The following is a 24,316-nucleotide window of genomic DNA, read 5'->3' as shown; positions in this document are numbered from 1 at the left end:
AGTGCACTACGTTTGGGAGAACAAAACAGGTTAAATGTGGGTGTGCGAAGTATGAGCAGTGACGTAGCTAATGGTGTATGACTACGCCCCCATGGCAGTCAGTCTCCACCCCCAGCTTGTACTCCCTTTCTCAAATTTGCTAAGAAAATGTCATGACTAAATCCATTTAGTACTGAACTACAGAAGAAAATCAAGCACCCTTGTTAAACTGCACAGGCCTCGTTAAAGTCAGTAACCTCGACGGTCGTCGACGTGGTTCTCGATGGAAGCACCTTCATTTGGCAGGCACTGCACGCGTTTCAAGAGAAAGTCGTAAGCGAATTCATACCCGTACATTTAAAACGCCGAGCCATTCACTGATCTCATGTACAGATTTTGTTTTTCAGGAGTTAATTACTGTACATGTAACGATGATTCAAATCGGGTCTACTGTGGTCAAATTGCCCAATACACCATACCACAAACATACATTCAGCAGATATCGATGATTCCCAACATGCATATGGTCTGCGGTTTGATTTCCTGTCCATGACAATAATATAAGGGATGCAGGGTGCAACTGGATGCACAATTTACATGGGGGCCCAAGACCGTATTTGATGAAACCCTTCTAAACAATTATTATTGGCTTTCTTCAGAGCACGTTGGACAACTAATGAACTGGCGTTTAAACCGAACCAGTTTTCTGTAAAAAGGAGTCAAGGGTGACAAGCAGGCAGAAACATCATGGCTTAAAAAAAGGTGTTGCTTTCCCGGGAAGGTAACTCCGATAATTTTTGCCCAGAAGATAAAAACTACACCGACATAAATAATGCCATAAGGGTTTGCTTTGTAGGGTAAGTGCTGATTGAACGCAAGAACGCCGGACCTTCTCTCTTTTGGCAATAGAGGGCGTACTTCAGCTACAGTAGAAAGGTCCTTTCAAAGGTAAGTCTTCCTCAGAACAGTAAGGAAAGGAATGGGAATTTTTGGAAGTAAGAAATCTTCTTTGTTCAAAACATTTCGCTAAAATGTCAAAGCCCGACACAAAGAAACTTCACCACAAATTGTTAAGTTTATATTTCACACAGCAAGTTTGCGCACGGTTTAATGCCTGACATGACTCACACTGGCCTGCCTTTGCATAACAAGTTAAAAAAAATGCAAAAAGCGTTGTGGTCTCTTGGTGAAGCATTCCCAACAACAGGGTTGCCCTAGGCCTGAACGCATGTACACTGTATAATTAATACTCAAATCAGTTTCGTTGACGGACCACTATATACAAATACACTGCTAGCGCTGATTCTGCGTTTCACATGCATTTAGGCTCCCTAGATTGGAATCGCTAACCCCCACAATACACAGAAGAGTTCTACCAGATGAGTTAACAAAAAAGACCCACGGATTTCAAACAGTTTGGAAACCGCACTCCCTTGGGGAATATAAGCATCAACCCCCCCCCCCCCGTTATCTCATAAAACGATAATTTCACTGTGTGATGAGGCTGTCATCGACAATACGAGCGATTCACAATAGTGCGCCACCAAGAGTGTGCAACGCGTTGGCCAATCACAGCGGGCGAAATCTGTCGACCCTTTCCAAACGCGCATTTGGTCGACAGATTTCGTGCACTGTGATTGGCCAACGCGTTGCAAACTCTCGGTGGCGCACTATTGTGTAACTGCCGTACTGAATTTTTTTTTCAAATTGATATCATTTTACCAATGCCGAGGATGTATGGAATAGTTTTGTAACTCAAATTCCCAATGCATTCCATTGAATAAAATCTTAAAATTAATTGATCTTGTGCCAATACAAATATCGTTATTTGCTTTGATTTACATCTAACGCATATGCAATTTTCAACTGCTTAAGATATGAGTTTATTCTTGTAGCAATTAAACTTGGTGAATTGAACATTTTACATGTAGGCCTACATGTAATTTATACGGTTAGGGTTCGTATTAAAAACAGAGTTGTACATTAACGAAACAGTACCCTTCTCATTTGAGAAGTAACTAAAATGTTACCTTTCACCATGCACAAAAGGAGCTGAAAGTCAGAATTTTCAGAAATAGAGATATCGGTATATTTGGGGAATAATGAAACTAAATAGACGGGTTACTCTTTCCAAATATGACACAAACTTGAACCCTCAAAATAGTTCCCGCAAATCGTCCAAAGAGGGCGCTGAACCATTCATCCACCACCGGCCGACACAAAATGTATTTGTGTCGTAAACATTGAACACTGCAGAACACCAAAGTACACTTTGGTTTCCCAAAGCTCGGGAGGGATCAAAATAAGTTTTCAAAACATTTTTAATTTTACACATTACGATTAGGACAAAAACATGAACGGTCGACAAAAATGTGCATATCTCTATGTTTTCTGTGTACTTGGAGAAAGCTTCATGACTAACATGTACATGTAGTTTTGATATACACAAAATTGTACACTTAAAAACAACAGAATCTCGTCTTACCCGACCCCCCCTTTAACAGTACCTTGAAAAACTCTTTGAATCTTTTTAACAAACCACAAATTTGCGCTCGAAAATATATCCAGTTAACGTTGGATTTTCTTTCCTGCAAAAAGCTGCTCGGCCATCGGGCGTTTTTTCTTTTAAATTTTACCCTTAATTCTTCAAGCTTGCACTTGTGCTTCAACCCAACCAAATACGACGCGTTAATGCGTAAACCACGGAAATAAACAAAGAATTCTTAGACGAGTGTACACGTCCTCCGTGAAACAAATACGGAAAATTATGTGTGTTTACCAGTGTAAACGAGTCCATCACGAGGCCCTTTCACAAGTCCCTTCTCAAGTCCAGTCACAAGTCCTTTCACAAGGCCAGTCATAAGCAACAGGGTGAACAATGACAAAAGAATGCTTTTGTCACAGCTCTTTTGAATAGCTTGTGAATTGGCTTAAGACTGAATGACGTGTAATGGACTTGTGATGGACTCGAATACAACAGGGGGGTTTACACGGCATCCGGCGTCCAAGTGGTCAAAAGACGAAGTGACAATTTCCATAGAGTGAAAACAAAGCCCACAGATAGTACAGCAAACGATGACCCAATAGTTACATTAAAGCCACCGAGCTGCAACGCTCAAAATCATTGAATTACACACATATTTTAATGTAGAATTCAGGCCACAGCGCAACTTAGTGAGCTGTTTTTTGTCCATATCCATACATTTTAAGCTGGAATTTCCCAGCAATATTCTTTAAGTCCCACGTCCAGCTAGGCAATGGTAAAGGCTGTACTAAAAAATTAAACCGTATCAAACAATACTTATTTCGCACGCTAAATTAAAGTTAATAAAAGTATCATATAATATATATTTACATGATAAAGATTCATGGACAACACCATGTCTCATGGTAAAAATGCTATTTTCACTGTTTCTACTTCGAGCTCTCTTGGTTGACATTTTTTGTATTTATAGTTTTTCTGCATGATGGTGCTGAATAGGTCAGATTTTGTGGAACCAAAAATGCATATCACAGTTAAGAAAATAGGTACACTGGAGTAAACATCGCGATCTACGGGTTTATGTGAGGGTCCCTGTTTAAACATGTCAAAAAGAAAATATGTTACACGAATTTTAAAATTTCTTTTCCCGGACCGGTAATTCAAAATGACGGGAATTGTGAGATTTAAACACATAAGACATGGTTTTGAACACGATGTTTACAGAAATACCAATTCATACATGTACAGTATACAATCTTTTACCGGCATCGATATACGGTCCTTACTGTCGTACACTCTTGGCATTTCACTTTGCAACACCAATGGAACGTGCAGCTACACCTCTCTTTGATTCGAACCTGGGACCCGTCGTAGTCCCGCCCGCAGCACATCAGGTCACACCCGTCCACGCCTAGTGAGGTGTTGTTGCACTCCCTCCCGACGGTGCCTAGGGTGCCCACCTTCTCGTTCCGCACACAGAAGTCCGGCGAATCGTCGAAGTAGACCAGGTCGCGGGCACCCGGCGGCTTGTGGTTGGCGTTGTAGGGCTGGAAGTTGGCCTCGGTGCCGCCCTCGGTCCGCTGGCCCCGGTCTCGGCCGCGCCCGCCCCGGTTGCCGTTGTTGTTGGTGCTGCCGCTGCCACTGCCGCTGCCGGATGAGCCGCCGCTGCCGCTGCTGCCCCGCACTCCCTCGTTGCGGAGCGCAACACGGGATGCGCCGTCGAAGCGGTCCTTGAGGAACTCGCCGACGGTGCGGAAGGTCGGAAGGCGCATCCAGCAGGTCTGGATGGTGCAACTGCCGGACATCCCGTGGCACTTACATTCCCGTCGCATGCCGGACGAAACCGTCTGAAAACAAGGGGAAAATATGACAGATATTATGGCTTCGCTCTTCACGTAAGCGTACCGTTTTATTCCCCGAAAGCGGAGAAATGACGTGGTGTGATTCGTCTGCTCGTTGAAGTACCAAGGAAAGAGTTAAATTCCGTTTAGGTTTTCCAAAATACAGATTTCTCCATTTTAGGCTCCTGTTTAAAGATGGTTCTGAGGGAAACACACAGATTCAGTTCGTTCATTTACGATATTTGTCTCGTTGCAAGCATTGGAATCGAACGTGGTTGTTGTCGCCGTTAAAACGGAAGACGCAGAAATGTATCCTGGGCGTGTAAAAAGGCCCCTTTGCCGAATATCTACTTCGACATTGCTTGTACAATTGCCCAATTGTCTACACTTTCATCTGAAAGACAAAAAACACCCGAAATATGGATTTCCATATACAAAATAATTTCCAGTTAGATAACATTGTCATTTTTGTTACTTTTCTGGACAGTTTGTATCACTGCCTCAAATTATGAGGCAGGGTGTTGCATCTAGGAATTGTCCGAGAGGAGGGGGGTTCGGACGGAATTTACTTCACAAAAACGCTCATGATGCTCAAGCCTTCCCCACCCACGTGCCATGTGTCAGAGCAAAGAGTTAGAAACGTGCGTGAATATCTCCGTTAACTTAAAAAAAAAAGAATAAATATTTCGGGGGGGGGCTGAACCCCAAAACCCTCCCAGATGCGCCAGTTGCGCCATGAGGCAGTTTCAAAGGTCTGCACAATTTAACAAGAGAGCTTAGACTGAGCTGGGAAAAATGCATGGGTCTGCAAGTAACTCATTCACGGCACAATCGAGACATCCCACATGCATGACTCACCGCGTATATCGGCAAGATCGACATTTTAGTAGTCTTTATCATTATCCTGGCGTTGCTCAGTATAAAAAAGAGCAGTACATTGGATGATTCCCCTCTGTGATTGTACCGACTATTATACACCTTTACCCCAGAGTTTAATACCCGACTTAAAAAGATCAAGCAATGCCACCACCCACTGTTGGAAACAAGGTTTCCCAATTGTTTTCTCTAAGGGTGCTACTAAGTACTTTTTACGATCTCGGTAGTAGGGGCAATCGCGAACGTGGGCAGGCCTCATAATTTTGGCGTAAACGCCCGTCATGCAGAAAAGGGCGATGTGGAACAGGTAATTGCACGGAGGAGACTACATCTCATTGATTTCGGCAAACAATACAGGGGTCCCTCTTTTTTAACAGTGTTGATTTCTTTGACTGCGGTATTATCGCTGAGCTGAAAGCCAGCGGTTTACGACTGTGATGTCGCCGCCCTGACGCAGGCGCGAGGCATCGGGCCGTGGAGGGTCGAGGCGGCGAGGGAGGATAAACGCGGGTACAGCCTCTCTTCAGCAGGGTCTCGTCACCGGTCAACGGAACCCGGCGATGGCTTTCACAGAAAAAGAAAGGTGCTTGAGCAGGGATTGCCGGATGATGACATGGTCATAAATGCCGACAATGGCATGAGTTGTGTACCGCGCATTCTTAAAGTGAGACGGCACTTATGGCTGAAGCAGGGAACTCTGACACAAGCAATTACGCTGGATAAATAGAACCGTTTGAGATGACAAAGGCAAACAGTTGTGTTGGCGAAATTACCAGATTCAAAAGGAAAAAAAGAAAGACGGGGGGGAAAAAAAGAAGGAAATTGGATTTTTGGAAATGGTGCTTCGTGGGAGGGGAAAGGGTTGCCTCACTAAAAGATTGTTAAGAGTCATTGAAAATACCAAGTGTTGGAACCGATTAAACGATCAAAGTTGCTGTTAAGCATTAACCCCCCCCAAGGGATATGTTTTGCATAGAGAACGAAATAGAAATGAAAAATCAAAAAGACAACTTGAAACTGAGTAATTTTGTAAGTTAGGTGTCATTAAAGTACTACGTGGTCACGTGCCAAATTTTTTTCATTGCTGAGTTTAAAATAGGAATTCATACGAATGTTAACAGGTCACCCGTACGTCCGCAATTGCATTTTACATAACTAACCACATATAGCCCTATATAAGGGCCACCAATAGTTAAGAGATGCACTCAACCTTTACAAATCCAGCATTTATACAAAAATAACCAATGAAAAGCTGGGGAAAATCCCTATTTTTGGCTGGATACCGAGGAAGTAATTCTCGCGAAGAGAACATTTACAGGCTGTGCAATGTATATTATGTGCGAGTTTTAATCGTTGAAGGTGCGCATGTGAATACAGCGTGCACTGTTTCTCGCTGAGTTTCCCCCCTGCAGCTTCTACACGTACTTTGAAAGCTCGTTTCTTCTAGAGCCCAACTTAAGAGAAGATTAGAATTTACGCAATAGGAAAACCGCTCTTTTGTCTCACACTGGTATGCTGAGAATACTTTCATATGAAATAAATGAAACATATTTCAACCACCAGAACCTACCAGTCTTCCAACTTCGTTGTTGTGAATGTTCATCATGAACCGCAAATCTCGCCCCTTCTCGTCGGCGTCCACGAACTTCTGCGAGAAGCGGTGGCCAAAGGCGATATTGTCGCTGCATCCGCCCCACTCCCAGTCGTCGCCGCTGGGTCGCTGGTACTTGTAGTCGCAGGTGCACGTCTCTACGCTACCTTCACTGCAGGAGCGGGCCACAGAGTGGGTGACAGCGGCGCTGGTAATCGCGTAGATGAAAGCCGTTTCTCTGCACGCTGTGTATAGGGAAAATCACGAGAAAAATACCACCATTTTGAGTTTTATTTTTTGAGGGTACAAAAATCAACCATCGAGCAAAGGTGTGAAGATACTTAGGCGATACCTCCCCAAAACAAACAGTTGCAAAATGTTGAGGCTGTTTGGTGTGAAGTATATGTGTGAGGCTGTACTCTTACGTTTCAGTTTTAGCATGTCATACTGGTTGAGGAGATTTTATTTTTTTGAGGTGGAAATCGCGTTTTTTCAATGCGGAGAACAGTAAAATGACTTCTTATGATGTTTGGTCCATCCCACGTCGAGACAGCACAAACATTAGCTGAACCTTGTACGAAACATTGATCAGGTTACTGATGCAAAAGACATGTTAAACATTCATAAATTTATATCTAATCGGCCACATTATGTGGAACGTCGAAGTTTAAACGATTCACTCCCAATTCTCCAAGTATTTATATGTTTATTGTCTGTTCTCTCATGCAACTGATGAGTTGTTGCATGGTTACCAGAGCGCGTATTGATATCTGCATGTCAGCCCGCCTACCTAGCCGCTGGCACAGTGTTACCCACTGGTACACTAACCAGCCAAACATTCTTCTGCAATCGATCCTATAAAACGGATTGATTGGATTGTCCAGCTAATCCCCGTCATCCAATTGTGCTGATCCCTCAAATCATTCACTGAAACCACCTCGCGCGAAGCGATAATTCAAGGGGGAAATGGTCCCCATCGGAGTGCTTCGCTACAATACCCACCCCCTCCGTCAGCATCCACTGAGAGTGGAATTTGTAAGCGACACCCCGCCTAAAAGACAATGGAATAAACCACATTTATTCCGCGCGACCAGCCCCAGAGAAAATAAAGAAACGGTCGACGAGGAAGAAGAGCGACTCAAGATCGTCGGAAACCGTTTGTTTGCCGAGGAAAACATCACTTTGAGAGTGTACTCCAATGAAGTACCCCAAACAAGGGGCCCAACAAGGACGGTGGATTGTCGTGTCGGGTTACTGCCGGTCAGACGTCAAGAAAGATTGGGCAACGAACGCCTCACAAGGGAAACTTTTCGAAACGCGTGTGCGATTCACGTCGGGCGCTAATTTCGCTCTACGTTTCAATTGAACTTCGTCTGCAGATAAGCTCAAATTATAGATTTGTAATAAAGAAATGACAGTTTCAAGTAATTCTTGAACTGTTACAACTCATTTTACTGGACGTTTATCTGAACCTCGAAAACAGGTTGCAGACCCATTTCTTGAAACACTTTTCAGGTAAGCATGGTAACCCATGCCTCACTGCCGTTTGAAGGATGACCGTCCGGGGGAGACAGACAATTAACAGTCTATTAGATCCCAATAATTGTGCCTTTTTGACGGTTTGTCCTTTACAAACAATAACGATGAAAGCTCACGCACGTTTGAAGCCATTGAGCAAGGAGTCAAGTGAAAATGGAATTTGTTGTCGCACAGAGCTGATCAAACGTCACTTTGTAAAAGATCTGCGTTTTGTAATAGAATACCTAAGCGTGAGGAATTTAGTGTTGAGCTCAGCGGTTCTCACGGTAAAGTCTCTGCACAGCTCTCCATTTTGATCAGTTTGTCTTGAAATTCCGTGAACGGCTTTTGTAGTTTGATTTATCACTGGGCAGGAGGGCACACCGTTGATGAAAGACATGTTTTTCCGGCAAATCATGCCAAATTCGTGAAATTTGAGGAAAGAGTCTTCATGCAGACGACTGTTGAACATCTCTGAATGACTTGTTCAACCGTTTAATGCCGAAATCTCCATCCAAGATGTCTCCTCCTCCAAAACAACCACGCCATTTGCATTTACAAAATCCTTTGATTTCCTTCAAAGAGCCTCCTAGTTTTAACATCAAATTTCTTCATATAGTTGAAGGCGGCACATTTATCTCGAGACTCACAGTGTTGTGTCCGTATTTGAAACGTTCGGGTCAGTTCTCTGCATTATGAATGACGAACAACGATCCAGCCAAATATTAAAAAAAAATTGAGGGCACTGTGCCACGTCAAGTTTCTCATCCGTACCACGCACAACAGACTACAGACAACGCTGAAATTCTTTTCTGAAATCTCGACAGTATCATCCTTCATCCTGTTATATTGTGACGGCTGAATAGGCTGCCAAATACGCGGATTTGTTTCTTGAGCCTTGACGGACCTTTCTTCGATAATGGATGAACTTCCGATGGTTCGGCATTCGGGTTAAGCCGGTATGCAGTTGGGGGTGGAAACAGCGAGGACATAGCTGCGGGCCTTACACTCTTCCAACTCCTTCGGGGGGTAACCCCGAGGGTTCCCAGCCGGGCTGGGTGAGATTGATCACACCCTCATCCAAACGCGCCAGGCTCAGCCAGCTAAACCATCTTGTAAATCCATTTCATAGTATAGAGTGACGAATTGGGGTCCGCTTGGGTTAATGGCGACCGTACATATTCCAGAAATATATATAAAAACTGGCTGGGGATGGAATGTTTCCTTTATATCTTAGTGGTGTTTCAACAGAAGCAGGTTTATTTAGGGCATTCTTTCAATAAAACAAAACCTGCCTGTTAGTTTATTTTTTTGTTTCGTTCAGTGCAACGTCAGCATTTTTCAAATTGACTTCAATTATGAATAAAATTTTAGGCAACTTTCTAAAATCAGATTCGTTGGGCGGGTGGCCTGAACTGAACGGTGACGTTTTTCTTTGACGTTGTATAAAGTTGCCTAAAACGCAATGCCCTGAAATGTTTGAAATTTCAGGTACGATCTGACCAACGTAATGGGAAGACTTTTCCCAATGGTCACGGACGGAGGCAGAAAGTCAACTCGCGCCCTATGGTTTTTGAACACAGTTTTAGAATTATACTGCCGTGCAACCTTAATGGTCTGGATTACCACGGAAGGGATAGAACGGAGCAGAATATATAGCGAAACTATGTCCGAAACGGGCCTCCAGAGCTACGGCTAGGTCTATTGTCTACGCGTCTCCACGCATTTCCAATGGAGTGAAGACCTAGACCTAGCTCTAGACAAGGGATTTGGATGCAGCGTAGGATCTACCGGTAAGCTTGACCCCATAAGCTTATGCTGTGTTGGCCGGCCGGCCTTACGCCCATGAAAGAGACAGAAACAGCTCCAACCGCCGTCGTTTTATGGAACATAAAATTAATGTAAAAAGTCACTGTGGATTAATTTGTTCAAAGCATGTTTTTAGACTCTTTTTACTCCTTAAGCCTTACAAACGATCTGCTTGCACACTTATGATATTTGCTGATCAAATGAGTATGCATACGAGGTACCTAAGTCCACAACCTGGTAACGAGTGTTGTTGTCGTTTTGTAGAAGTAGGTGCGTTCTGAACTTATTTTCGCTTGTTCACTGAACTGCGTTTCAGGGCCACATTCCTAAGTAGACACGTACACACCGCGGAGAACTCATTTCGAAAATAAGTTATTTGTCCACGAGAGGGCAATTTGTGTACCAAAAGTGTGACATCGCAGCAGAGAGCGATTAATCAAACAGTTTTGCGCCCAAACTCGGCGGGACCGATCGGGGAGTCAATGTTATTTGGTATGGGCCAACAAAAGGGCCTCCTCGTTCGTAACTGTCGGTGAAACCCCTTTGCGCTGGCTGTTTTCGTTCCCTCTATTCGCTGGCTATGCCGATACCAATTCCGTCTGGAATTTGCTCCGTCTTGCACAGCTCGTGTGACTGAGACATCCACGAAAAAGAGAAGAAAAAAGAAATAGGTAATTTGTGTTCGATTGAACGTGATATCTTCACAGTAAAAATGATTGCATGAACGGTGCAATTTAGAACTCTATAGGTTTCATCAGTGACACGGGTAGGCTACCGGTACCTAATTTTCAAAACCTTACACATTTCAACGTTTGAGTTTCCGTAATTATTCATGTACCTTTCGTCTTTTTAATCTCCGGAGGGGAAAAGGGGCTGGCCTTTCATCATTCATTAAACACAATCACTGTTGCGATTTTTTATTAGCCTACAAAATGTGACAGGGAATAATGAACTAATATAGTTCAAGTTAAAAGCTTTTTCACGTTTAAGCCTGTACATTTCCATTCAACTTATTAAGCGAGAAACTGCCGCCGTGCTCTTAAGTTCTAGCATATTTCTGCTGAGGTAATTTCCAAAGTCTTGTGTTTTGCACACATTTTTTTTAAATTTCTGTATTAATTTTGTCTGTGGTTTCACATTAAATATTCGAAAGTAATATATCAATAAAACGATCCCCATCGTCTGTTCAGAAATATTACTCGCTTGTGTGCTCTGTTGTACGGCTTCAGACATGATTCCGCGCGGTGTACACGTACAATATTGTATACGTGCACGCATCCCGCTGGCAAGGCCTCCCGGCAACACGCACTAAGGGCCCTTGGTACCACTGTCAGCAGGTCGCCCCAGTCGGCGTGCTTTGTTACGGTATTAAATGTCCTGGCTTGCACCCGTTTCCAAACAGCCTTTACCACCTTTGCTTATTTTGTGGTTTCAGAAAGTTGGTGAAAAGTTTCCTCCCTGTTCAACCCTCCACGCGGTTGGGGAGGTTGTCAGCCCCGACCACGCCAAATTGATTCGGAAACGCGAGAGAAAAGTATGGCAAGCCTACACGAATGCTGAAATGTCGCAGGCCTCTGGAGGCCATCAAAAGAAAGAAATGACCGTGTTGGTTTTAAAAAAAAAACGGTGGATACAAATGTTTGCCGATTCTTCACAGGGGGAAAACAAACTTTCAAGTGATCTGTTTTGACGGGAACATCTGCAGATTATGGGGAGAAGTTATTATTGCTCAGTTGAAATAAGCTCCAAATCGACGCGTGGAGCAGCCTTCTTTCTAGATGATAATTCGATTTGAGAGTTTGATTGTTCTCCAACCGGATACACACAATATTATGATCTGCAGCACACTGATTTTATTGATGTAATTTTATTGTGCTCTTGGTATCGTTTTCAAATTATTACAAGGAAACCACACACAAACACGTCTGAAACTCAAATATATTTTGGACAAAATACCAACAAAGTCTCATCAAATTATCAGGCCGGCTGTCGTACCCGTACCAGGTTTTCTGCGGTCTGTAAACTTGACATAAGATCAAGTGCGAGGCCTTGCGGCGGCCTGACCAGCAGCAAAGGCGGCCCCAAGCCGCGAGTTGATTTTCCACCAGCCTGCCGCCCGCTGCACGGCGGATCAAGTCACATGGCCTCACGCCGCGTTGATAGTTTTTCTCATCAAGCGCGCCACACCGCCAGTAACAACCAAAATAAAAAAATGTTAACAGTAACATTCTCATTGAGATGTTTACTGGGCCTCCCAATTGTTTTCTGCCTTTTCCCCTCCCGGCAGACCACCAACACGCGCGTATAAGATGAAATTCTCGGCAGAGTGTTGCAACTCGCGAGTAGGTTGCAGAAAGAATGCAACTGCCGGCTGATTCGATTAGGACTGCTAGCCATGTCGTGCGGCGAGCGGGACACCCGTGTTTGCACATTATTTGGCCCGTCATCCCTGGACCAAAATTTGCTCTGACAGAATTCGAAGGGCCTGGTTCAACGTACATTTGGGAATCATAAACTACATATTTGTTGATATCATCAGATGCACTTTCTTTCTCGATATTGTGGCTTTTTGTTTTGTCAAAACAGTAATTCAATATTTTGTTCATATTAAGTAAAGCCCAAACAAGACTGTTTCTGTCATTTTAAGTGTTAGTACATTTTAAATTAAATCTTCGTCTTCAAACTAATGAATGTTTTTAAATGAAATTTTGGAGGTCTGAAACAAATGATCCCTAATTCCCTCGTAGGTTAAAACGATTTCTGGAAAAGGATTGCCCCAAGGAGAAAGAGTTGAGTGTTGGTTACAACTTTTGCAATTGTTTTTACAATCAAATTAATTCCAAAACAGGGCACAAGCTCAGACAGTATTAAACGACTGCTGCAAATTTTTACACGGACAGAAAGTGTTCAATGGGCTTGAACCAGCTTTTCTTTAAGGGGGAAGGGCTGACGCTAAATGAACGTGCCTCGGTAGGCCTACGTCATGCGCACCAGGGGATTCTAGGGCAGGCTTCAACGGGCATTAGTTTTGAACCTGCGTTCTGAAGACACTTCGAGAAAAAAGCTCCAGAGTACGAAATCAATTTTTTCCAACCTCGTCCCCAGTGGTGACTTCACTTTTAGGATGGCTTGCAATAGAGAAAAGCCTTTTTTCCTGCGTCCTGATTCGATGCAGCAACAGCAAGGTAACGATTTCTCTCGTGTATTTGGTGTTTCAGATTTCAACGTGCATATCGTGTTTTCGCGTTTTGTGTTAATCATTACATTCATTTTCCTCGAAACGATCTCCTCCATTTTGATTAAAATGATTAAAAAATGGATACTGCTTATTGGTTGCATGAAATGTCGACTTTTTTTTCTTTGGAAAAAAAGGCACTACACAACACACCACCCAGAACTGACCCAGTGTTAATGCCAGACACCTCTTCCAAAAACGAACGCTGACTGAAAGTGCGATCAAGCACAAGATAATCCCGAGCAGTCAAAAATGTTTGGATGTGCAAATACAGTGTAATGCAATTTCAGGATGGAAGCAGGGAGCCGTGGGGTCACCCTGCTCGACCAGATTGATCTTTTTCAAGACATTCATCATTTGCCACATTAGACAGCGGCTGGGGTGCAACCAACCACCCCCCCCGAGTAGTTACGCTCTCCCTATAATGAACGTAGTTCAGTGCAGAGTGGAAAAAGAAAGACAAGTGTTACCTATATTAAGAATTTTGCCGAAGAGACTGTTGGCCCCCTGAACGTTCATCAGAGTGGGGCAGTTCCACCGTCGGTTCTGGAACTGGAACTTGCACTCGGTGACGGCCGTCTTGACGGCCTGGGAGATGGCGAGTAGGATGCCCGGGTTGTCTCGCACCATCCGCCGTTGGCGCTTATTCAGCGGCCGCATCTGCGGCTCCAGCGAGATCTCTGTGCCTTGCGTGTCGGTGACGATGTTGGACTTTTGAGGGTAGGTGGCGATGCTCCTGGAGTGTAAAGGGAGGAAAGAAAATACATTGAATGCACTGGGCTGCTCGAGATTCTAAGCTCTTGTTGATGCACGAGATAGCAAGCCAAAGAGATCTACGGAAAACGGGTTTCGTGTCTTGCTTTATCAAAGACTATTGCCAAGCTGGAAATCCTTTTCCAAGTCAATTTTTTTTCCATTGCATTTTCAACATCAGTAATCAAGAGGAAATGAACGAACAAAAAACCTCTCTGCTTAAAGATCACGAGAGGTTTGTGTTGCAATTAAGTTTCTAGAAGCTATCCTTCCCCGCAAATTTACTGTGCAAGGTGCGTGCCATGTTTACACTGCATTGTCTTCCAGCTGGGACGACTCCGCCGTGACCTTACGCGAGGGTACTTTTGACAAGACCTCTTAAATCACAGACGTAGGTCTAAATGAAAAAAAGAAGCCAGTTTATCATCAGTGTCTGGCCGGGTGATACCAAAGGATAACACCGATGCGTCATCAAGATTTTTATGTTTCCCTCCCAATGTTATTGCTGCAGGATTTAAAGGCGCAGTTATCCTTGTCTTTTGGGTCTTTCCAGAGAAGGGTTGGGCATTCATGTGACATGCCACAGATCCATATGCCTACTGTAGGCTTCACACATCTCGTCTGAAGTGGGTAGAATCTTAGTGTACTTGAGTAGAAAGCAACACTCGTGGCCCCTCAAGTCTGTTTCACCTTTGTGTCCCTACTCAGGACTTTTTTTTTGACTTTTCAAATGGAAACTTTATTTCATTCCATTGAAATGAACAAAAATACAATAAGTTACAAGAAATTAGAATATTTACACATAAAAGATTTGTTAGAGATACAATATAACCGGTAACAACCGTCAACAGTTGAAATTATTACAATCGAGAAGAAGACATGTAGGGTAAACAAAAGAGAAAAACAACAGCAGCAAAATTTAGTCAGGAACATTGTACAATACATGGGAGGAAACATACACTATTGACCAAGTAACTAATGAAAATATTCTATGTGGCTCGGGGGGCGGGTTACTAGAAGGAGAGGTGGAGGGCCTGCTCAGGATGGAGAGGACAAAGAGAGTATCATGCTGTATGAAATCGCGACCACGTTATACCAAGTGCTCCCTCCAAAATGATGCAGACTCAAACATGTTCCCATGGATTTGCCTCCTTGTTACACCACTGACTGAAAGATCACACTGGCATGATGTGATCTGAGACACTTGAGATGATTTCGTCCAACAGTTTTCTTGTAGCTTTATTTTTTTTTTAACTTGCCTTGAAAGTGTTGGAAGGGGTCAGCGATACATTCCAATTCATGAGCACTCTGGAGCTCAACCGAGAACCCGAATCACGTGACCTTGTTTCTTGAAAGCCTTAACTGATTTTAAATCATAGTAATCATAGATATTAAGTGATCGGAGAAAGTTGCAAACAGATAAAACAAACGACTGCAAGGTGCCTTTCCAAGACATACACTATGGCAATTTTCTCCGCTGCCATTCAAAACGGGACCTCCTGTGTGTGTTGCTAGTACCTAATAGCCAGCTCGAACGCTAAATTTGGAAATCTAAAAAGCTTGCTCCAAATACAGTTCGATCTCTACTCATGTAAAGCGCTCAATTTATTTAGTTCAGAAGACGAGTCCTTAGTTTCAGTGGCATTTTTAACTGACCTCACGAGAGGACGGGGATCTAGAGGCAGAGAATAGGCTAGACCCAAAAGGTTTTCAGCTGTATACCACCGGGTAGTTCCAAGGGTAATTTACAACCGGGTGAAAAGTGATCGCTTTCACTCTGTTGTTTTGGCACACTGTTTTCATTTCATTGGTCTTTTATTAAGCTCGTAAATCTGGTCTTGTCGACCTGTCTGGTGTACGGTCTGAAGACACCTAGCCATCGGGCCAAATTCTCGTGGACTTTTAGGAGTTTTGCTTCGCTCTTAAAATATGGTAAGAGAGGCATTTCATGGTCTCGGTAGACGTCTATTTCTTCCTCCGATGGTTGAACTTTGAAGACGTGAGGAGCCCAAACTGCAGATTTAAGCACTAAAAGAAGGCAAGAACTGTGCCTATGCGTTCACTGCTGCATGTGTTGTCTGGCAACCGGATCTTTAACTGAAAAGAACATTGGCTCTCAGGCCCAACTTCAATCTTGTCCCCAATTGGTGGCATGGTGCAATAACAGAGCAGTGATGTCACAAGCTGTTCAGACTTGTCAAGATGATTCATCGCGTGAGTTCGTCAACCAGGCCGGCTTGCAGCAAGTTTACAACAAGTTAATCGTCATATCCTCAAACCATAGTATGGTTATTATAAGACGTAACGGATGAGCTAGGAGGGTATCATCGGCGGGGGCAATTCGCACCTGCAAGTTGTTTTATCCCATTACTTAGATCCACAAAAGAGTGAAATGGATCCGCCTCCTGTGAAAGAAGTTGACCCCCCAACCCAAACCGCCACAAAGGCATCCCGTGGGCGGCAGATTGGACAATAGATGATGCAAGAACAGTCAATAGCTATTAGTAGTTATCACCCCTCCCCACCGGTTGATAATCCCGGAAAGATTTCGAGCAATAACAAGGGCTTGAGTGGGTTTTCCTGAATGGCTATAAAACTACCTCTTTTTAATCGTTTGGGTTGAGTGGAATGGGATCTCTTATGAGTAACGGCCTGACAAGTTCAGTGCATAGTCTAAAGTCTTCAATGCACTTGACACAACTCGCCTCCTTGATTTCGATCTGAAGGGTTAGACAAGTTGTCGGTGAAATTTTTCTGAAGAACAAGGAGATGCGTGCAGTTGTTTTTAAAACTATTTATGGCGGTCATTCAGAAATTTCACGGGGGCCGGTTAGTCTGAGTGGCGCATGCATCACGCGGCGTTAGCGCGTACGGTATAAAAGATTCCTGCAGTTCGCCGGCCCCGGGGGGACAGCAAGGGAAAGTGTTGAAAATCAATTAATAGCTAGTTTGTCTTGTGTCAAGAGGGCCGGAACACCTTCGGGCCTATGTAGTCCATTTTTTTTTTTTTTTTTGTGGCGGGGCAATAGAATACCTGGCGTGTGCTGTGGCGCTGCGTGAGCGGGATAGAGCGAAGCTGATCGGCAGTATGCTCGATGTTACGTTCAACCACGGAGCCGCTGCTGGTCAAGTTTGGTTTGGTTTGAGGCAAAAAAAAGCCCCCCACTGACTGTGAAGGCACCGTCTTGACTACAACTTTGTGCAGTCCCAAATTATGCCCCGTGTTTAAAAATAAATCACTGAGCCAAAGTATTCCTTTCGTTGTTACATTTTGCTTGATCCAAATTTTCAAAAGCTCGGGAAAAATACAGAAACCATCTTGAAATTTCCGTCCAAGAGACACAACGCAAAAATGCCTTACTGAAATCGGAACTAGGCTGGTGATGGCGGTTTTACATTTTATTAGTCACTGGCTGTTATACCAACACTCCATATTACGAGTTACTGCCGTTAAGCCGGAAAAAAAACTTTGCAAGGAGTTGAACATCGAACTGTCAAAGGCAATGGGTATAAAATAGAAGCCACTTGGGCGCCAAGAAAGAATGCGTTGGCCATAAAAATTGCGTCAAAATTTATCCCGTCATAAATTTGTTGCGATTGGTAATGTAAACACGGCATAACAAGCAAGAAAGGGTGTTCTTTTAGCCGAGGATATGCATGTTCTAAAACGGATTTCGAAATGAAGTCTCAATAATCGTCGACAGGAGCAGAAGTGTTTTCCTTGGTATCTTAAACCTGTGCGCGAATTCCAAAACGAGAAGGGGCAGATTTATTGTGAATTCGTCAAACTAGCAACTTGTAACTTTTCAAGATCCCGATCGTAAATTTAAGGGGGAACCTACCCACTTTATTTACAAGGGGAATCGCAGACGAGAATAAGTGATATAAACAAAAATGCCTTGCCCATGGAATACCGCAGGACTCGGACGAATCGGGCTTGAAAGTTTCTCCATGCGAGCTGTTGATTTAGCTGCCAAATACAAGCCAGGAAACCCAAATAAAATGACTGACCGAATTTATCTCACTGTGGCGAATGGCCAACTATTGGCTTGTCACATGGTCACCGTACACTGCAGCTTATTATTCCGTTTGGGTGGAACCGACGAGGGTACCAGTCCAAGCACACGAGCTCTGTTTACACAATACTGTACGTGTATTTCGTTTTTTTGATCAGACAGCCACAATCAAGTTGCATAAGGACAAGTAAATGAGTTACTATATATATAACAGTGATAAATAATTCCACTTAAACAAATCAGGGGAAAAAATACTCTAATATTCACAAGTTTCTAAGGTGTTCAAGGCTTAGGCCTAAAGTTAATTTCTTCATCTATCATTTTCCTTTCAAATTTCGTGGCTTAACTGATGGCCTTTGAAGATATTTAGAGACGATCACCGCTAAAAACAGCCGTGAAGTCCATCGCCATTTTGAAAATTGATGCCTTAACTCCTTTGGCAAAAGAGAGCAATTTGGAAGGCCCTGTTTTGTCGAATAGCTTCAAAAATACAATATGGCAGTCGTGGTGGACGATGGTGTCCATCTTTCCTGTTTTCGCAAACCATCCAGTCTGCACGCCACAAATACTCTCATAGCAGAGAATCAGACAGCATGCACATCATAAATGGGTCCGCACAGACAATTTAGGGCCATTTTACTAGCCTGCAACCTTAAGCGTCTGCCTTGCACATTACATGTCCTAGTAGGCCCAGGAATCATTATATTTGTTTACATGAACGTGAAGCACATGTACTGACGAAAGGTCCAAAATCTTTGATGTGAAGCCGTGTCGATTTTCGAATCCATATTTTTGCCATTTATAGCTTACAACGCCAAACAATGCCCGTAATAAATGGTTGCGGCATACATCAAAGATGGCGTATCCAAGAGATTTGTGGGAATGATACATATACCAACAGCCAGACCATACAGCCAGACCAGCCTTTTTGTCAGTTGGCAGTTGAGGAAAAACTGGCAATTAACTGAAAAGCTAGAAACAGTTTTTCGTTAAATTATAAACCACAATGCAGTTACTCATACCCTCATTTGACCGACATAAATCTGCCATGCGCATTGTAGGCCTACCCACTGTAATGTTCAATAAAGCCAATATTTTATTCAAATTCGAAAAAACAAAAACCACACAATGACCAGCAAAATAAATGATCGCTGAAGAAGACCCAGTCAGTGGAAAAAAATGCTCAGCGGTGAGGTCTCTGGCCAAGAACTGGATAAATTATACGAGAAAAATTATAAGCGTGATTTACGCGCAAGTAGGGATTCGTGTGTGTCGCCTAATACTGGCGGGTCAAAGGGGACGCACAGCGGCAGCTCGACGGGCCAATTATTTTGTCAAGAGCGTTGTACATTTGGGTTGTATACAAGTTCTTTAACATGCGTGCGTGTATATGCTGTCCGTAAATCACGTTTATTGCTCCGTAGACGAGTCACGAAAGACAGGGAGAGAGCAGGGCAGGACTTTGCCATCAGGAAAAGTAGAAGTTAGGCGTCCAGAGCGAGTTCCCCGGAAGTACTGAACATCTCAACCATCACTTAATCCTTTGATAGCAGGCAACTTTATGATCGGTTTAGCTGAGTCAAATTTACGATAACATTAAATAGTTGTCGCAAGTAACAAAGGCTTACAAAAACAGCGGCAAGGCTTTACAAAAGAAATTGAAGATGAACACGATCGTTAGATCCACACAATGCACGCTCGAAAAAAAAACCCGAAAAGACTCAAAATCAGCATGACATGTTTTCTCCGCCCGAAAAAGTTCAATACATTTAGAACTTTCCATCCTCTTCCTTCAACTCCGAATGACAAGTCACTGACATGTTCTCCATTCGAAAACCACGAAATCATGACTGCTCTGTTTTTGGCCCCAAACGCCCCCAAACCTCTGATGAACAGAGGAGGCAATGGAATCTCTGATTTCGTCTGCTTCGAAGTTTGAGATCCGCTCGACTAGCCTGTCGTTTCTAATGGCTTCAATGCTGCGCGTAGTGCAGTTGCAAGTCATACCCCGTGCAAAATATTCCACGTGGTTTCCCTAGTAGTGTTTCTTCTGAACTCTTGAAATCACTTGATAGTGGAACCAGCACATTATAGTTGTCAGATTTCAAGCACTTAAAACTGTGTACACTTTTCTGTCAATGGCACAAAATGTGTACTAGTTGATCGCCATTTAAATGGGCCCATGGCACTAGTGGACTATAATTACAATGTCACCGCAAGTTAAACGCTTTCACCTGTGGGCTCGGAAATGCAGCCGCCGAGGTTAAGCCGCTCTGAGGGACCCGGGGCAGTCACGGGGCACTTGGGGACAGCCAAGTTTTGCTGGCGGATGGAGTGTAGCAAATTAACAAGTTGACAGGTACCGAAAAAAGAGTACATCTGGTCAGCCCTTTGAGATGGATTTTTTTCACGAAGTGATAGTCACTGAAGAAAAAAAATTATTCACGAGCGATGGTTCAGATTGGTGAGGTCTTGAATTTCGGTAAGCACATTTTAAGGCTAGAGTTAGGGCTATGTTTCGATAGAACTTGTAATGGACGAAGGTGGAGTATCTCCCCAGCGGGCATCGACCCCTGCCGCTTTTTTTCCAAAGCCGGGTCACTCAGTGCGAGGAGGTTTCGAGTCTTACAAAGACCATGCAGAAAACCCGCTTGTCTAATTATGAAATCGATTCAACATGAATGAACTTGTTTTCACCAGCCAACACATCGTTTTTGCACGAACGATAACCAAAGCCTGGCTGGGGTTCGTATATGCAATGCAGTGTCTTCAGTTTTCTTTTTTTGGGGGGGGGGTAATAGGGATGTGTTGCGCGAAGGGCAGAAGATTGCTCGTCCGGAAGAATCCCTTTGGTTCGCCCCCTGTGACAAATCCGACCCGACTGCTCCCTTCTTGTGATCGGTTTAAGTTGTCTGAGGTGAAGGGGTGGGTGATTGGCGGGGTTTAATCGGCTGGTGGTGTCATTCAGTGGGCATCAGTGCAACTCACCGGAAGTTGACTGACACTTGTCAAAACGAGACGAAAAAACCACCGTTCCTAAGCTTAAGGAGTTTTCCACTTATAAAAACCCAATAACACAATATGCTGTATATACATAATTGGCCATGTTTTTACAAACTCAAATCGCACCCCTGAAGGGAACAAATGAAAATTTAACAAATTTATATGGCGAGACCACACAACGTTACTGTAACTACGTTGTTACACTTCTGAAATTCACCTACTCCTTTACAATTTGACTAAAGTTGTGGAAAGATACGTAGAGGACAGGATCAAATCTGCAAAATGAAAACGTACAAACAAGCCTTTTTAAAAGAGTTCTGCAGCAAGTTGGCAAATCCCTATAAGCTCGTACTTTGAATTGGGATTTCCAGGTAGAATTTCAATATGGAATGAACCCTTGCGGGATCTGCTGATAAATACTCTCAGTTTCCCCTTCATTCTCACAAACATCTCCTGGGGCCAATTTAATAGAGCTGCTTAAGCACAGAATTTGCTTAAGCACGAAAAAACCTTTCTTTATAAACAAAGGTAACCAGTTAAAACTCTGTGTGATTGTCATGCTAACCAAAAGATAAGTCAGTACCATTCCAATACAATATAGGCCTACATTACAAGAAGTTTTGGCTGGTAACCTGATCTGTCAAACAAGGTGTTTCCCACGCTTAAACAGACTTTTCGCTCAAGCAGTGATATGAAATTGGCCCCTGGTTTGTTGCAGAAGTATCTTGGAAAAGCCGTTTTCTCCTCCAGTTCGCGTTGGGGTTATCAGGGGTTAAGACACAGAAGACCTTATCACGCGACGCATATTGGCCAAACATCTAAATGATGGACAAAACACCAATAAAACCGTGAATGAGCTGCCTTTCAGCCGGCCAAGCCACCGTAAAAATCCACATCCGCTCATCCGTGCCCTAACCCCCAAGTCCTTCCAGCGGGGGATGATCTCCTGTCTTCCCCCGGGTCGGTGCCCCACCGTCACCGTGCCACCACGACGTTCCAGTACGTTACAGACACCGACCGTGTGTATGTACAGACGAAGCGGGCGCGCGCGTGGAGCGGTTAAGTGGCCGTGAAGGGACGCTGAAGTACCCTTCAACTCTAGTAGCCGATGACAGGTGAAGAGAGATCGACAACCTCGTGTTTGCGCAACGATACCACATGGCTGGTTAACACGGTAGCTCAGCACTATTTGTGTGGCCAAGAACTTGTGTTATTGATCCCGATAAGCCTACTGGGCGCGTTTATTTATAATGCCCTTCCAAATCGATTCAGTGCATATCATCACTTGAGAAAAATTATATCATAAAGTGACCATACAGGGCGTGATCAGTTAAAGCTTCTAAGTTTCTTGCAGGTGTTCTGAATATGGCATTTCATCTGGAAAATTATCTTAACGAACCCTTCGTGTTAACAAATCGATATAACGAAATGCCTCAAAGTGCCTAGATACCTGTTTGCAAATGATTAAGCATATACGTTCCTACATGTACGCCTATACACCTGTGCACGCGGGAAAATCCGAAATTTGGTCGAGAACAACTTCTGGAGACTCACTGACTGTTGTGCCGTTATATTGAGTCGAATTATGATTATAAACTTGTGTCTATGAAAGACCTGAATGTGGACTTTGGAAGGGGTTGCACGAAATACACCGTTCTGATCTATTTGCAATAAGAGACTGAGTATTAACACCGTGGATAAATTCACAACGGCTGAAGAGCATGAAATTAACCAATTACAAAGTAGTTAGACGTGTTTCCAGCCACTGGAAGGCAGCTTTTTGGAAGGCTCTTCTTCGCATGTTCATCGTATTATATGCAGACTTTTAGCCCGACAAAACTGAAGTAAGAGCAAAGGGAAAATAAGGGGGCAAATGACTAAACGACATTTTGATTGAAGAACAGCCCCATCGCTGCCATAGATTTGATTGATCGGGAGGTTTCACCTGCACGAGGAGAATTTGTACATGTATAACCGATCTAGCGACGAGCCTGCCTAAGCTATCTACGTAAGCTGGCAATGTCGCCATCACGTCGACAAACAGAATGATGCAGAGGAAGCAAGGGTGCACCCATGAAGACGCCATGAAAAACAAAACTTCGTAATTCACGTGTACTTACCACCACTTGCCGCTGGATGCTGCCGTGGTTTCCTTAGCTAGTAGACTGGCCATAGGGAGTACGAAAAAAGCCACGAGCCATTCGAGCTTCATGATGAGCCTGTAGTAGTGGGCTATTTATACAGTCAACCTGGAATCGCTCTGCAAGCTTAGCCGTATCCCCTCGAGAATGAACAGCCTCCCGAATACTCTCCTGTTTGAAAGGCTTTTAACGACTGTCAAACTCCAAAAGGAAGTTCAAGGACTCACTCACAGAAGCTGACCAACATTTGCCGTACTGTTCTCCCGAGGTAGCGAAGTACAGTGACTGAAAAGGAATTCGGTAAAAACACTCTTCCCCCTATAAAGAAACTTCCAGTCTTTACCAATAATGAGAGGGACATAAACGCCAGCTAGACGTGCTAACAAAGGACACACTGGAAGCTGAAATCGGCCCTTGTTGAGACGTAACCGAACATCCAAGGAAAGCAAAAAGAACCAAAACAAAACAAAAGCGTGCGGTGGGTCCGCAGGTCTCGGGCAGGTTTGATGGTCTTCTCTGATGCGCTTTGATGTCTTGCCGGCTGCTTTGAAGTCTTTTAAATACCAAGCGGCAGGATCAAGACGCGCGGCCGGTAAAGTCAAAAAAGAGGGGACTTTTTTTCTTCAGAAGATGTGTGTAGACGAAGAATGGGGCCGGCTAACTCTTTGTCACGGTCGTGGTCACTTTAGCCCACAAGGTCCTCTCCACCCGGGCGGTAAACTGGTTCGGCCTCACTAGACTTGACGTCTCTTCGTATTCTCTATTGCACCCCGCACGTGCCGGCGTTTGTCAGGGCCTGTCATCCCTGTACCTGTCACTTTTTTTTCGAAAGAGGTAATGAATCACCAATGTGCCACCGCGACTTCAAACTAGCTGGCAATTAAAATGAAATAATTTATCTCTTCTAATGATTTGTTGCTCGGGGGACCCCGAGTGGGAGATGGTGAAAAGCCTCTCACTCCTTCCGCCGTTTTGTTCTGCCTATGGAAATCTTCTCACCCCAGGAACCGATGCGCGCGTTGCATGCTGGGTAAGAATCGCCCAAGTGACGTTTCGCGTTCCGGCCGGCCAA

General features: G+C 43.9%; 1 protein-coding gene across 1 annotated transcript; it reads right to left on the bottom strand.

Annotated features, from left to right (window-relative positions):
• Positions 1 to 1,054: 1,054 nt before the first annotated feature.
• Positions 1,055 to 24,316, bottom strand: wnt1 (Wnt family member 1). The gene is made up of 4 exons (XM_022245344.2): positions 23,224 to 24,316; positions 13,802 to 14,067; positions 6,749 to 7,014; positions 1,055 to 4,308 (listed from the first exon to the last, which is right to left on the bottom strand). Exons 1-4 carry the CDS (start codon positions 23,313 to 23,315, stop codon positions 3,721 to 3,723), a joined length of 1,212 nt encoding a protein of 403 aa, XP_022101036.1. The 5' UTR covers positions 23,316 to 24,316; the 3' UTR covers positions 1,055 to 3,720.

This window comes from Acanthaster planci, linkage group LG03, assembly GCF_054643075.1.
Source record: "Acanthaster planci isolate LZ-2023a linkage group LG03, COTS_SCS, whole genome shotgun sequence".
Taxonomy (NCBI): domain Eukaryota; kingdom Metazoa; phylum Echinodermata; class Asteroidea; order Valvatida; family Acanthasteridae; genus Acanthaster; species Acanthaster planci.
Note: the sequence above shows the minus strand (reverse complement) of the source record. Positions and strands in the feature narration are given on the sequence as shown.

Coding starts and splice junctions, on each gene's coding strand:
- wnt1 (XM_022245344.2), bottom strand. CDS start 23,315: ATGAAGCTCGAATGGCTCGTGGCTTTTTTCGTACTCCCTATGGCCAGT. Junction 7,015..13,801: donor CGGCAAAATTCTTAATATAG/GTAACACTTGTC, acceptor CCCTATACACAG/CGTGCAGAGAAACGGCTTTC. Junction 4,309..6,748: donor ACAACGAAGTTGGAAGACTG/GTAGGTTCTGGT, acceptor CCTTGTTTTCAG/ACGGTTTCGTCCGGCATGCG.